This window comes from Symphalangus syndactylus, chromosome 14, assembly GCF_028878055.3.
Source record: "Symphalangus syndactylus isolate Jambi chromosome 14, NHGRI_mSymSyn1-v2.1_pri, whole genome shotgun sequence".
Taxonomy (NCBI): Eukaryota; Metazoa; Chordata; class Mammalia; order Primates; family Hylobatidae; genus Symphalangus; species Symphalangus syndactylus.
Window position 1 is genome coordinate 104,504,186 of NC_072436.2, and position 13,306 is coordinate 104,517,491.

General features: G+C 37.2%; 2 protein-coding genes across 16 annotated transcripts in view; one reads left to right on the forward strand and one right to left on the reverse strand.

Annotated features, from left to right (window-relative positions):
* The window catches only part of FEZ2 (fasciculation and elongation protein zeta 2), a 70,686-nt gene extending 63,953 nt beyond the window's left edge, over positions 1 to 6,733 (forward strand). For 4 of the 10 annotated variants that reach the window (XM_063618158.1, XM_063618161.1, XM_063618159.1 and 1 more), the window contains 2 exons: positions 1,860 to 1,925; positions 5,431 to 6,733. In XM_063618158.1, the coding sequence (XP_063474228.1) occupies positions 1,860 to 1,925; positions 5,431 to 5,468 (104 nt within the window). In that variant the 3' untranslated portion in view covers positions 5,469 to 6,733. Of the gene's footprint in view, positions 1 to 1,859; positions 1,926 to 3,083; positions 3,113 to 3,337; positions 3,420 to 4,429; positions 5,343 to 5,430 lie in introns of those variants that run through there. The other 6 variants (XM_063618163.1, XM_055240704.2, XM_055240708.2 and 3 more) reach the window with 4 other exon arrangements.
* CRIM1 (cysteine rich transmembrane BMP regulator 1) overlaps positions 6,568 to 13,306 on the reverse strand; it is a 196,626-nt gene continuing 189,887 nt past the window's right edge. For 5 of the 6 annotated variants that reach the window (XM_055240690.2, XM_055240689.1, XM_055240686.1 and 2 more), the window contains 3 exons: positions 13,042 to 13,164; positions 10,394 to 10,581; positions 7,456 to 9,061 (listed from right to left, as the gene is read on the reverse strand). In XM_055240690.2, coding sequence (XP_055096665.1) covers positions 8,885 to 9,061; positions 10,394 to 10,581; positions 13,042 to 13,164 — 488 coding nt within the window. In that variant the 3' untranslated portion in view covers positions 7,456 to 8,884. Of the gene's footprint in view, positions 9,062 to 10,393; positions 10,582 to 13,041; positions 13,165 to 13,306 lie in introns of all 6 variants that reach the window. The other variant, XM_055240685.2, reaches the window with a different exon arrangement.

Sequence of the window (13,306 nt, forward strand, 5' to 3'; positions counted from 1 at the left end):
AAATGGAGGGATTGAATTTGCTGATCTGTTAGGTCTTTGATGGTAAATATTTATGATACTTGCTAATTAGGAGGGAACCAAATGAAAGAGCATCACATGGATGAGTATGGATGATGATATTTATTTTGGAAATTTAAGAGGAATGGGCAAGGAAAACCTGAGTAGAAGCAAGTGTCTTATTTCTTAGCTCCCTGCCTTCTAACTTGGAGCTTTTATTCTTTCCTTTGGTGAATAATTCTTTAAAAAGTTTTATATTTAAATATGGATAAATCAAGTGATGCCAGCCAGTCTGAAATAAAAAATCAAGAGATTAACTGGGTAGCTAGCCCTCTTATTTTCAGGAAGAACTTACGAAGTTATGCGTGTTCAAGATCACACAGGGGGATGGTTAATTACAGAGCTGGGTCTCTTAATTCCCAGGAAATTATACTTTTAATGATGCTGGTTTTTGGTATGTGATTTTATATAGAAGTTAGAAAAAATTTTAAACATGATTGGAAGCAGAAATACTGCACATGGTAGCCCTCTAAAGAAGGGAACATAAATAAATACTGCTCACAAGCCAGGAATTACTGGCAGGCCTCAGATCAAGAACAAATACTTCGTTGGTCAAACTAAAGTCATCATAATTCCAGCATCGAGATGTCTTTATAGGTTGACACAGTTTGGAATCTTTGGACGTATTTGTGTCCAAAGCTCCTTTTCTTTCCAAAAGAAGAGCCCTGTGGAGACAGTCACACTGTTTATGGATATATAGTCTTCCTCATAAAAGCTATTAGGGGATTCTGGGTGCAATAATAATAATAATAATTTAAATAATATTAGTAGTGTTACAGTTAATACATAGCATGTACTATGTGCCAGGCACTATGATATGACCTTTATATCTGAATTAGTAGCTTAGTCCTCATAACAAACCTTTGAGATTAAATCTAATTATTATTCTCATTTCACAGATGAAGAGCTTGGTGCAAAAGTGGTTAAGTAGCTTGCTCAGCTTCACACAATTAGGAAGTGGCAGAGCCAGGGTTTAAACCCAGGAAGGCTGATGTGACAGTTACACTATTTTGCCTTGTCGTATCAGTGGTGAAAAACAGTGAAATATTTTTACCAGGATGCTTTGGAGAAAATTTGAGTTGGGAATCTCTGTTAAAGTATAATATTTGTGAGTTTATCTCAACCTGAATGGTCTAGCTTAAAAAAGAAAAACATTATACTAGGTGGCTGTTTTTTCTATTTTAGTTTTTACTTACAAGATAAAATTGTCAAATTAGAATGAGGCTAATTCTCCCAGGTTCCTCCATAGTGCAGAGGCGGCGACAGCCAGGCAGATGCCAGGTGCTGCTTCATGGAAGTTGTTCTTCATTTGGGTCTTTTCTTTGAAAGTTTCCAAGGAGTCTGACAGATATGCTTGTTGGAGGGTATAGCTAACTGTCCATTTCTCTAAGAGCTTCTCTAGTTTGCTTGATCTACAGCACTGAGGTCTTCTTGCTGCAGAGTTCATTAAGGTGCACATTGCAGTAACCCACTTTCCAGTATTATTACAGAGCGAAGGCTCCTTGTAAATAACCCAATTCCTCTTTTTTGCCTCCACTGTTTGGAAATTTTAAATCAGGAAAGCAACTCTTAGGTAAGTGGGATATTCTTACCTAAAATAAATTCTTGTGGACTTACTCCACTAAAATAAATTATTGGGCCTTTATTGTTGTATCCCCTTATCAGGAAAATCACATATAATTTGTATGAGTCAGTTATATCCTATAATTAAGGAAGAGTAAGGCCACAATGATTGAAATTAAATAATACTTTTGATCTAAATTTTTAATTGTTGTCTTTTTTTCCCCTCTTCCATTTTGTAGTTCTTCGTGCCATGAAGGAGGACAGTGAAAAAGTTCCGAGCTTGTTAACTGATTATATTCTGAAAGGTGAGTTTTATAATGGTATAGGTGCGATGGCTGGGAGGTTTGGTTTAGTCAGTAAATATATCACCTTGCTAATACATTAGACAGTAACTTCACAAAGCACAACTTTCATTAATCTTATTATGCAGGGTGAGGATTAGATACATGACTGACTTCTACCAACATTATGTATTATGGTTTTATAAAATTTAAGTTTTATTGAGGTTCTGGGTTGGAAATAATCTCTACAGCTAAACTATAAACATCAAGGGAGGTAGTAGATGAAAATTAGTGAGATGGCGCCTAATCATGTGGGTATCAGATGTTGGCAGGTTGGCACTGGGAAATTTGAGAAGGGTGGTCTCTGTCATCTTGAGGACAGTGGAAAGGAGGACAGATCATTAGTGAGGACGGATGAAGGAAGGAAGAGTCACATCTGTGAACAGTGCCAAAGGGAATACGAAAGGGACTGATGTAAGACACAGGAAGGGAAGCGGGGAAATAAAAAGAATGGACTTGCGTAAACCCAGGACGGTGAAAAAGCAGCCACAAATCTTAGAGGCAAGGTGAGGCTCACACAGGATGGGAATATTGATGAGGCAAAAGAAGAGTGAGAGGTTGAGTTACTTTGCTGAGGAAAGAGCAAAGTTTGGATGATAAAGAAGGGACTGGAGAACTTAGAGGCAAAATTAATACTTTTCAATGAAATATTTTTTTAAAGTAGCAGGTATTCATGGACCGGATTTTGAAAGCATCACAAAATGCATCTTGTAGTGTTTGATAGTTTTGAGAGCAATCCTCTTCCAGTAACAGTCTTCTTCTCTGGGTTCTCTCTCTTCTCCATTAAAGTTAGCTGAGCACAAGGAGGATGAAGATTTCTGAGACATTAGAAACCTCAGATGGTCTTTTCTTAAACCATAGTGTCATGAAAGGGAAACCTCAGTAGTATACACAGGGTACTCAAAGTGAATCACACGTTTCACTTGTAAGAGTCTTGATGTGGTGAGGGTAAGCAGCATGGGCTAGACACTAGTGGGTTAACACTGGAGTAGAACAGACTGAGTTGACATTTTAAAAAATAAGCTGTTTTTCTGATGGAGGACTTTTTCTCCCTATAAAATTCTGAATTTTTTTTTTTTTTTTAATACCTGACGATCTTTGTTTGCTTTTGTGTTGTGCTAGCATTGGTATGAAAGCTGGATTGTTCTGAGGTTTGTTCTTCTAGATGTGAAGCAGGAATGAGACGAACATAAAGAACATGTCTTAAATTTTAATTATAGTGGGTTCCTAGGCCTCTATGAGGGCCAGAGATAGAATGAGCTTCTGAAGCATTCTCTAGCTATTTTAGCATTTAACTGCATGGAAGGATGTTATGACCCAAAGAACAGAGTCCTCTGGGGAAAAATGATTTTTAATTCTTTACTCTGAAAACCTAGGACTGTAATTGTGAACCTACCTATACCGCATGCCTTAGGGAAGCAGCACCCATCTAATTCTGCTCCTCATGCTCGGGCCGCTGGCTCCTGTCTGTAAGCCCAGTTCTATCTATACTGTACCTGCTTCTGATGAGCTGTCTGTGTGCATGTGCTGTGGTTTTGTCTTGGCTTTGTATTGTGAGGACTGGGTGGAAAAGAGGCGAGGATTTAAGACTACAGCGGAGACTGTAGTCAGAGAAAACGAAGACGGGAGTGTAATGCGGAGATGTTATTTACCCAAATGTGTGTGGGAAGGTGGTGAAGTGGGGTCATTGAAAATGCTCTTTTCCACCCATCCTGAAAGTTCACAGCTGGTTAACTGTTGCTCTTCCTTGGGGACCAATAAGAGGACACTTTGCCTGGGAGGGGGATATTGCTCAAGGGGAGAATACTCCTTCCCCTTTTTTTGGCTAGTTTGTTGTTGTTTTAACACAGATGAGAGTGTGGCTTGGCTGCCTAAATACACCATCTTAGTTTTAATGCAAATGTCAGAAGTGAAAGAAGGTAGAAAAGTGGTCTCATTTGGCCTGAGAAAGGGAGTAGGGTGGGCACTGTATGGGCTAATTGAGCTTCTCTTTCTCGCACCTGCTTAATGACCCCACTGCAGCCTGCCGCCACTGCTGCCTTGACAGTAGTACCCATGGTTCATTCTGAAGTAATGTACGTGTGGCTGCTGCCGTGGTAATGCTAGTTAGGAATAAAAATGTGTGCAGAAACTTGCACCCTTCTTTGACTTCCCTAGGGAGTCTGTTTGCTGTGTCACAAGCCTCATGGTATAGGGCAAATGTTAGGGGCTTCTATCTCCAAGTGGCACCCTAAGAGACATGGCCTTTTGGTGTCTCATTTCTGGGAAATTCTAATGTGTGTTGAGAGAACTCATTCTTGTTGGGTACAGCCTCTTAAAACCTTTAAAAAAGTGCTACTATAGATCTTCGCATTAACATTTAGTTCTCATTACTTAATGGTGTTTTTAAATGTACATGTAAAATTTATGTTTTGTGTAAATGTATACAAAATATACATTTGTAGCTAAAAGTTCTCTTTTTCTTCTAGTTCTGTGTCCTACATAGAGCAGCAACTTTATCTGCGGTGGGTTCCAAGCTAGATTTCCTACAGCATTATTCTGAAAGCTGGCTACCATTACCCTTCTTGCTATTGGAAACTCAGCACATTTGAACTTGGGTTTGATTCAGTATTAACAGATCTTGACTACACTAATTCTTTATATTATAGAACCAACGGAAACATGGGCACTATTTTGAATTCTAGAGGTGGTTTTTGTTAAATCTACTAATAAACTGTTCTCTTAGTAGATTGAGAGAAGTATTAATTGTGCATGTGCAGTTATATTTCTTATTAACTGACAGTATGCCCATTTGTTTTTATGGCTCTCTTATCTAAACTGCACTGATGAACTAGATTTAAGCCTTGGGAGATTTATACTATAAATTCAGTGATGGCAAGAACCAACACTGTTTTTTGTGAGAATTGTCAGTATAACTATTACCTACCAGTATTGTTCAGAGATACTGAAACAGAATAAACTTGGGCTGTTCTTGAAGGCAAAACCAGAATATGCATTACTTTGGTTTAATACTTAGTGAACGTTGAAACTGTTGGTGATGATGGATTTTGTAGCTTGCTGCTTGTTTCACCATTGGTCAAATTTTAACCATTAAATTGCCATTCACTTTTAGAATCTTGTATTTAACTTTTGATTTTCAAATGTTCTGCTTCACGTATCTGTGAAGAATTGTACTTTAAAAGTTTGTGTCCTCTGAGGTGCTTGAGAAAGTGCACACTGCAGAACTGCCCATTCTCATTACTGTGTCATATTTTATTCATGCCTGTTTTTCTTAAGTATGAATTCTAGATATAGCCACTTATGGATTCATCAATATCATGAGCACTTTTGCTGGTTCCAATCAAATCAATGGCATTTAATAAATTTTTTAAGAAGTAAAAATACATGTTTGAGAGCCTTGTATTTGGGAGTTTTGTGTTGTATTTTTTTTTCCTTACAGTGCTAGATTGTTTCCCTTAATTCCACACAGAGCCCATCGCTACAATATGTGAGCAGATGAAACCCTGATTAGTCCCAGAATGCTACGAAGGGGAAGAGGACGTTTATTAGAGTATGCTGAACTGCTGTGGAATGACGGAAGTCCTGCTCTTTTTCTGGGGCTGTGAGACATTTCAAAAACAGCCATGCAGCCCCCTCCCATAGACGACATGAATGAAGGAAGAGTCTATATGGGACCTGCTACAGGAGGCTTTCACAATTCCACTTTAACACCGGTGAGCAAACAAACAGGGCTATACATACTCCTCACTCCACTCAGCAACGGAGACACCATGACTGCAAAGGCAGGGGCTCGGTTTGAAGTTTAATGCCTGCTTGGCATTTCAGCTGTCGTCTCTAGGGGTATGAGAAACTCAAGATGGTTGCCTTGTTTTATTAATGTTCTTATGTGGAACTTACTGGCCCTTTCCCCAGATACGTGTACTTACACAGTAATATTAATAATTTAAATTAATTTGATGTGAATTTGTAAAAATGATGCCTTGTACTGAAGAAATGTAGCTTTAAAGGGTATATGATAGAGTAGAAAGTCCTTAGGGGATATATTTTTTTAAAGGAGACTCAACATTGTTCTGTTTACAGCTCATTCTTAAATTGATGATTCTAAAATGTATGAAAATATACCTATTTTTTCCTGTCAGCTCAAAGTCTCTTTGCAGTTAGGCTTCCCCTGATTTTGCTTGGTAAAGTCTTTCTTCTTCAGCATTGAACCACTGTAGGGTTTCCCACCACAATCCTCCTGTGCATAGCAAGTTAATTTTGATACTAGTTATGAGCACGTTTCAGACAGCAGGTAGGTTTCTTGTCTCCCTAAAAACAGCACCGCTATACTGCGTACTCTGGGAGACACTTTTCTTTTTGCAAGGCTACCTTGGGAAAGACCCGCCTAAGGACAAAGGCACGGGGACTTCTTGTGACACCAGAGGTTCACTGGACTGATAACCTTAAAAGGACAATTATTTGTCTTTTGGATCCCAGAGATGGAATCTTTTTGCAAGTTACACTGTGTGATTTCAACTCAAAATGTTTATTTCCTGCCAAGAATCAAGTTGCAGATAATTCTCTTATAGCTTTGTTTTTTGAAGAAAACAAAAACAAACTGTAGAACTATGGTGCACTCCAAGTGCCATATATCTATTTTATTCTTCAGGAAATTATATTTGTTTTTCTTTTACAAGAGCACAACAGGAACCAAAGTAAAAGAGTAATAGATACAGCACTCAGGATAAATCATATCTTTAAAATAATAATAAAAAAATTTACACCTTGTCCTATATCCTGTTAGTATTTTCATAATATGGCCATGATTGAAAAAACAAAAAGCAAGCATCTACAATTTTTTTTGATAAAGACTTTTTATGCCAGGAATGGATTAATTACCAACAAAATTTATACTAATCAGGCTGATGCCAATCTATTTTGGTAATGTATCATTAACAAATTTATTTTGGAAAAAGATAAAAATATTGCCCCTTGATAATAAATCTTTTTTCCTTTGATGCAAACAGCTAGAACACCTTTTTCTTTTTCTTTTTGATATTCTAAGACAAAAAAATGGTTAATCTTCAGATTAATAAATTAGGTCATTATAATAATAAATTAATTTTTTTTAAAGTTCAGCAACCTCTGTCCAAGTATTTACAACAATACTTGAAAGTTCCTTTACAAAACAGAACACATTTTCTTTTCACATTAAGCATACTGGGTATCTGTGTCTTTCACAACAAGCATTTTTAAAAGAAAACTCAATGCATAAATGGGTTAATTAGTATAAAAGTGCTAAGGGCTGTTTGAAAAGTTAACACTATAGTATACAGTCAGTTATATTTGAGGCATACTACAACAAACTTCCAGCTTATTGTGGACAATATTCCAGTAGTTGTTTCAAACCATTGTTTGAAAAAAAAAAATCCAGGAGCTGATTAGTGATGCAGATAAGAACTGCCATCAATGTCTCTGGCCAGTGAGCAAATTGAAAACCAACTGAAAGCAAATCCAAATGAGGAAGATTTTAATAAAGGAATACCCTTCTCCATAGCAGGTGCAATGCTGACTGCTCAAGGCGTGCGTGCACACACACACACACACACACACACATACATACTCTCACACACACGTCTTTCCAATTAAACTGCAGGTAGAATGAGATTTTGTGTTATTCAAAAAATTGGTAAGTGATCAAAAGCACGGATATGGAATGCCTGTTTATCTGCCTTTGTTCTGGTTAAAATCTCATAATACATTCAACAGGAAAACATAAATTGTATGTGTATAAATATATATGTATATATATATATTATATACACATGCACACAAATACTTTTGTTTTTTGAAGCATAAGATAGTTACATAAATACTCCTATAATTGCTAAAGTTTAAAGAGGCATCATTTTTTTTGAGCTTCAACAAAGGTGCTTGAATAATATACAATTAAAATGAAGTAGTTTCTATTTTGTAGAATCAGTATATAATAAGGAAAAAGAATCCCCAAACAGTCTTTTTAAAAAAAGTTTCTTCTTAAGCTAGAGCTTCAACAAAAACTATGAACAACCAACAATATAACAGAACAAAGCAACAACAAACAGTGAAATATAGCCCCTGGAAATGCCTGGTGTTCGTCACCCTCTCCCTCCTTCCTGTCACGTTGTTGTAAGAAAAGCTCCAGTGCTCACATCAAGAAATGACTTAGATCTTGTTCATGTGCTGACTCTGCTAGGAACTGGCTGATTGGCTTGGAAGAAAATAAAAGCAGCAAAAAGTATAACTGTATATCTCCTTAATAACCCGCTTTAGAGAAATGTCGCTATCGCATTTCTCTGGCTTCCTCACTGCCTACTGCAGTTGTGACTGTATAGAAAAGAAACTTGTGGCTTTCGACCTGGGATGGCTGTCAAAAGGTTCTCATGTGCTCGTCTGGTAGCTCTAAGGTGGTTATGGCAGCTGGGTCGCAAGGCCTTGTTTGCTTCCTGCTCATTCAGGCCTGAGCTTTGCAGCAACCAGTGCAGTCTTCAGAGCACAGGAAAAAAATATCCTCTGGGCCACTGAACTGCTTTTATGTTACCAGGTTTCTCCCCGAGCCAAGCTGACCAATTTTTCTTCCCGACACCACCCTCCCACCCATTTCCCCATCCAAACTCACTGTCCCCACCCCAAATATCTCTACAGCTATCTTACAGGCAAATATATCTTAACAACTTTAAAAACTTTGGTTCTAAGAAAACACTTGGTCAGTTATCTTGAGGAAAAGTGGGAATGCTTGTTCTGCACATTGCTGTAGACAGAGCCCATCCCAGTAAGGTCTTAGCGCTGTACATCAAGTCACAATCCAATACAATCCACTAAGCAAGTGCACAAATTCTAGTTTACTTTTTAGAGCAGATTTAGTCGTCTTCTGTCTTTTGAAACCTCATCCTAGTTGCCTTTCTTCACACTGTTTGGTAGAAATTGTCTGCCTGTAGATGGTTCTGTTTTTGCATGCTGTAGAAGCCACTGAATCTTGCATCTGGTTCTGCAATTCTTAGCATTCTCTGGGAACTGTCCACCTGGACTCTGGTTCCTTTCTTGCAGTCCACAGATACTAGCTGATTATTTAAGGAAGAAGGCTATTTAATGAGAGGAGGAATAAAACCACAAAAAATTAGTTGCTTTACGTTATCTCAAATGAACAGAAATTTACTACCTAACTCAGGTGAGATAACAGTTTCACAATTCATTGGTAGACTGTATGCAGATTATCACATCTTGTTCTATACTTTTATGAGGGACACTGACAAACTGTATTTTAAGGTGAAATGTCAAGAAACTGTCAAATAGGAAGATAAAGGAACTGAAAAAAAAAAAAAAAGACTGGTGAAATGATTTCAAATCCTTGAAGTGCAGACCTGTGTTTAAAGGGGGTTGAAGAATGAGTGGAAGGTGGGCAGATTTTAAAAACAAAGCAATGATTTCTAACCACTCAGACTGTAGAACACTATCATAGGCTGGGCCAGCCCGTGTGTTTCTAGTCACTCCATACACTTTATGAGCGGGTCTGTTTCCTAGCTTTGGACACAGGCAACTGTATCCCGACCCAGCATAGAGGCTGTGCCCAGTGTACATTTGTTCAAAGAAAAACTGGAGGCAGGATAACCGCAGGACAGAATTTTTACATGGAAGGGTTAACCAGATAGTAAATTATATTACATAATTGTTCAGGCTGTTTCCAATTCTTAAGGTTTATGATTAAAATAAACCAACTCAAGGCAAAAGGTAGAATTAGAGTTGGAAGGGATTATGATTTATTTCCCTTAATACAGTTTTTTCTTGTCTTTAAAATAGGCAGATTTAGAGGCCCTTTATATTTGTACTGAAAACAAACATACATCTTTTCTCCCTCAGTGTGAAATCTGCCTCTCCCTACCTTGTCTACTATTACTTTCCACCACCTCTTCATCGTCTGCGACCTTTCCATTTGGTGCTTGCCTTTGATGCATTGACCTGTCCTTTTGCCTTTTGTATACCCTCATGATCTTCCAGCCCTCTCCTGAGTATTATCTCCCTCCCTTTGCGACTTTTTTTCTCTCCCAATTGTAAGTTGACTGATGACTGAGAAATGCTAGGTGATCATGTTTTAATGTCTAATATAAGTAATGATTTAGGAATAAATCCAGAAGTATTTGTTCATTTGAAAACTTCAGAGTACATCCAGAAAACTGGATCCATGTAAGGTCAGGATTCATTAACCAATGGATAATGGATAATTCACCTTGTGATCAGTCCAGCCCCGGGCAAGTACTACATATTTGATTCATACTATAGCCTGGTATGGATTTGAGGCTATGAATAGCAAAGTAAAAATTTCACTGGTTAAGACACAAGGTTTCAAGCAATTTCAGTATGAATGTTAAGTTTTCCTAGATTCATCATTTAAGAGACTAACTTTTGCAAGACAGTACCTTAGTTGGTGTTCGATACCAGCAAAGCAGTGGTATCCACTGTTTCTTCTGATTGATGAATAGGAATGCTATTATAATAGAGAGGCATATAATTATGGGAGCCACAACTGAGGCAATGGAGTCCAGCGAAGAATCTTCACTTGGGTGCAGCCTGTTATCTCTGTAATCTACCTGGAGGTGACCCATATCTAGGAGAAAAACAATTACAAGCATTTATTACCTAAACCAGAATTGTTAAGGATTATTTTAACGACATTGCAAATAGAGATCAGCAACTTGGTTTTATTGCATCTCAGTTTTTTGAGGCTAAAAATGTGATTAAAATCTAATGTTGATCCAAAGAGCTCTTAGTAGAGGGCAGAGTGCTTAGGGATGAATGTTAAAAAAAAAAAAAAAAATCAGAGTGAGAATCTTAATAATTGGGTAAGATGATGCCGGCTCTAGCTAATCAAGAAAATAAGAAGGTGCTTAGGTAGATTTTGAAAAAGTGAATTAGACCATTAAAATATTTTGATTACTATTTAACATATACGGTCTTCTCAGATTTTGAAGGAGAAACATTAGCTGATCTCCTTGCTTACTGGCAAACAGGAGACTAGAACAAAGTATATTCTTTTACCTACTAGTGTAATAGCTAAGACTAATTAGATCAAAACTAATCAGAATCAGGAGGTTGGTCTTTTGGTTGATACTCTGGTTCACTGAACTCTAAGCAATATTGTCTTACTTTTCATAAACTAGTTGAAAATCTTGCTTAGGCCTATTAGATCGTTTTTCTGCCCTAATGAATTATATTGCATAGGTGACTACATTTAGTTTTGCACTTATGAATGATGACCTTTATGTTCTTCTAAAATATCTCTCTTACAATGAATGTTGCAGACAAAAATAAGGTTAAACACATACCAATAGGGGGCACTCCCTAAAGTTTCCTTATTTTTATTCTATTTTCTTTCAAATAAATCATTGTAGTCAGGTGTTCTAAATGTATTAAAAATCAGTTTAGTGAAAGACACATGACACACAATAACAAAAGGAGTTACTCTTAAATTGTTCTAGAAATTCAGCCCATGAAGTGACCGAGCTTTGTGGTATGTAAGACTGTGTTTAAAACTCAGATTTTAAATGATATGCTTCTGTGTGTTCTGGAGGGGTGGTGGGAGCAAGGAGGAATGGGAGGTAGAAAACATTCCTAATCATTTTAGCCAGTGCAGATAGCAATAAAACTTTATAGAAACGTATTTTCCAGCATCAAGAAAAATGTCAAAGAGTAACATTTTATTGATGAATTCAGATTTTAAATACACAATGAATAAAAGAATGAATTTTAATTTCCCATATTCCAAATGAAATATAAAGCAGTTTTAGGAATATGTGTCATACAAGAAGAAGAAGATATAAATTAAGGAAGGTCTTGGTGAGAGAAAAATGAAGCTGCAAGTGAGGTCTGTTTACAAAATTCAGTCTTCCAGTGCTGTTTCTGTGCTAAAACCAAGCCATAAAAGTTGGCTTTGAGCTTTGTAGCAGCCAAAGCCAAAAATGGAAACAACTATCAGTCTTTAATAGGATTCACAAGGTTTTTTAGGTTAAATCAGTTGCCTAGGAGAAGCATACATTTTCTTGCTATTGACACGTAAGAAAATTTATCTTTAGGGGCTGTATAACATAGATACTATGCAATGCACAGGTCTTCAACATACTGTAAGTATGGCTATTCTTATGATCGAAGTCTAGCCTCTAGAACAGGGCCTGGCATACAGCAGGCACTAATAGTTATTGACTGAATGAATGTAAGCGTAATGCTAAAGCACATTCAGTTAGAACAATTATACAGAGAGCCAAAAACACTAGGTCCAGGAATTTGGCTTTCTGGTCATCAGGCTTGATCCAAGCATAACGTTTAGAATATCTAGAGTAACAGACAATTAATCTCTCAAGCAATGAATATTGCTTCTTCCAAAAGAAATATACATTATATAGCAATGATTTGGAAAATATGGTTGGAGTAGACAGGAGGCAGTATTGAGTCACGGCTAAGAGCAAGTTTATACTACTGATCAAGAAGAGGTCTACTTTTATAGAAAAGGAAATATTAACAGCTATTGGGAGACAAAATAACATCTTTATTATGCACAAACTGAAAGGACAGAGCAAGAAAAAAAGGCATGGAGTAAACCTGGTGACTAGAAAAATCAACATAGGTAATAAATTTAACTCACATGAAGTGAAAACTGCCCAGAAGTAGAGGGTAACCTAATGTATAAATGCTCAGTGCAGAATCTACAAGAGACAGTGACTAATTCATGATTACTCTCCTTATAAAGTTTATATATACATACGTTTGAGAGATGGCTTAGAAGTTCCAGATACCAAGCTCTTACGACTAGGAACATATTTATTTCCATCATCACAAAGTCTCTGAGCACAGAGGGCCAGGAAGGAGGCATTTAATCCAGTTACCTGCTGACTTATTTTATCAATGTGTGGTGTAAATATGTTTCAGCCAAGCAGGTCTGCCCGGGAATAGTTATTTGAATTTACTTCAGCAAGTCATTTTAAAAGTTACTCATAAGAAATTTTAAAAATTAGAAAAAAGCCAAGTAGACCACATAGAAAACTAGCAGATCTCACCTGCCTTCAATGCTTACCTCTAGGGAGATGGATGATATCATTTTCACTAGGCGTGGGCCACAGGGGAACCTCCAGGTCAACCTCTCCTCGATGGTTTGTCTTCTCAATGGGTATATTGGTTGGTTCTGGGACATACATTTCTAAAAGAAGGGAACATTTTTCCTAAGAGATGATGAAGCTGCTGTATTGTTGGCTTTTGTATTCTCAATCCAAATGGTGCACTCAATTCAAGACCACATTTCCTGGGACATGAAAGATGCAGTTTCTGCCATTTACATCATT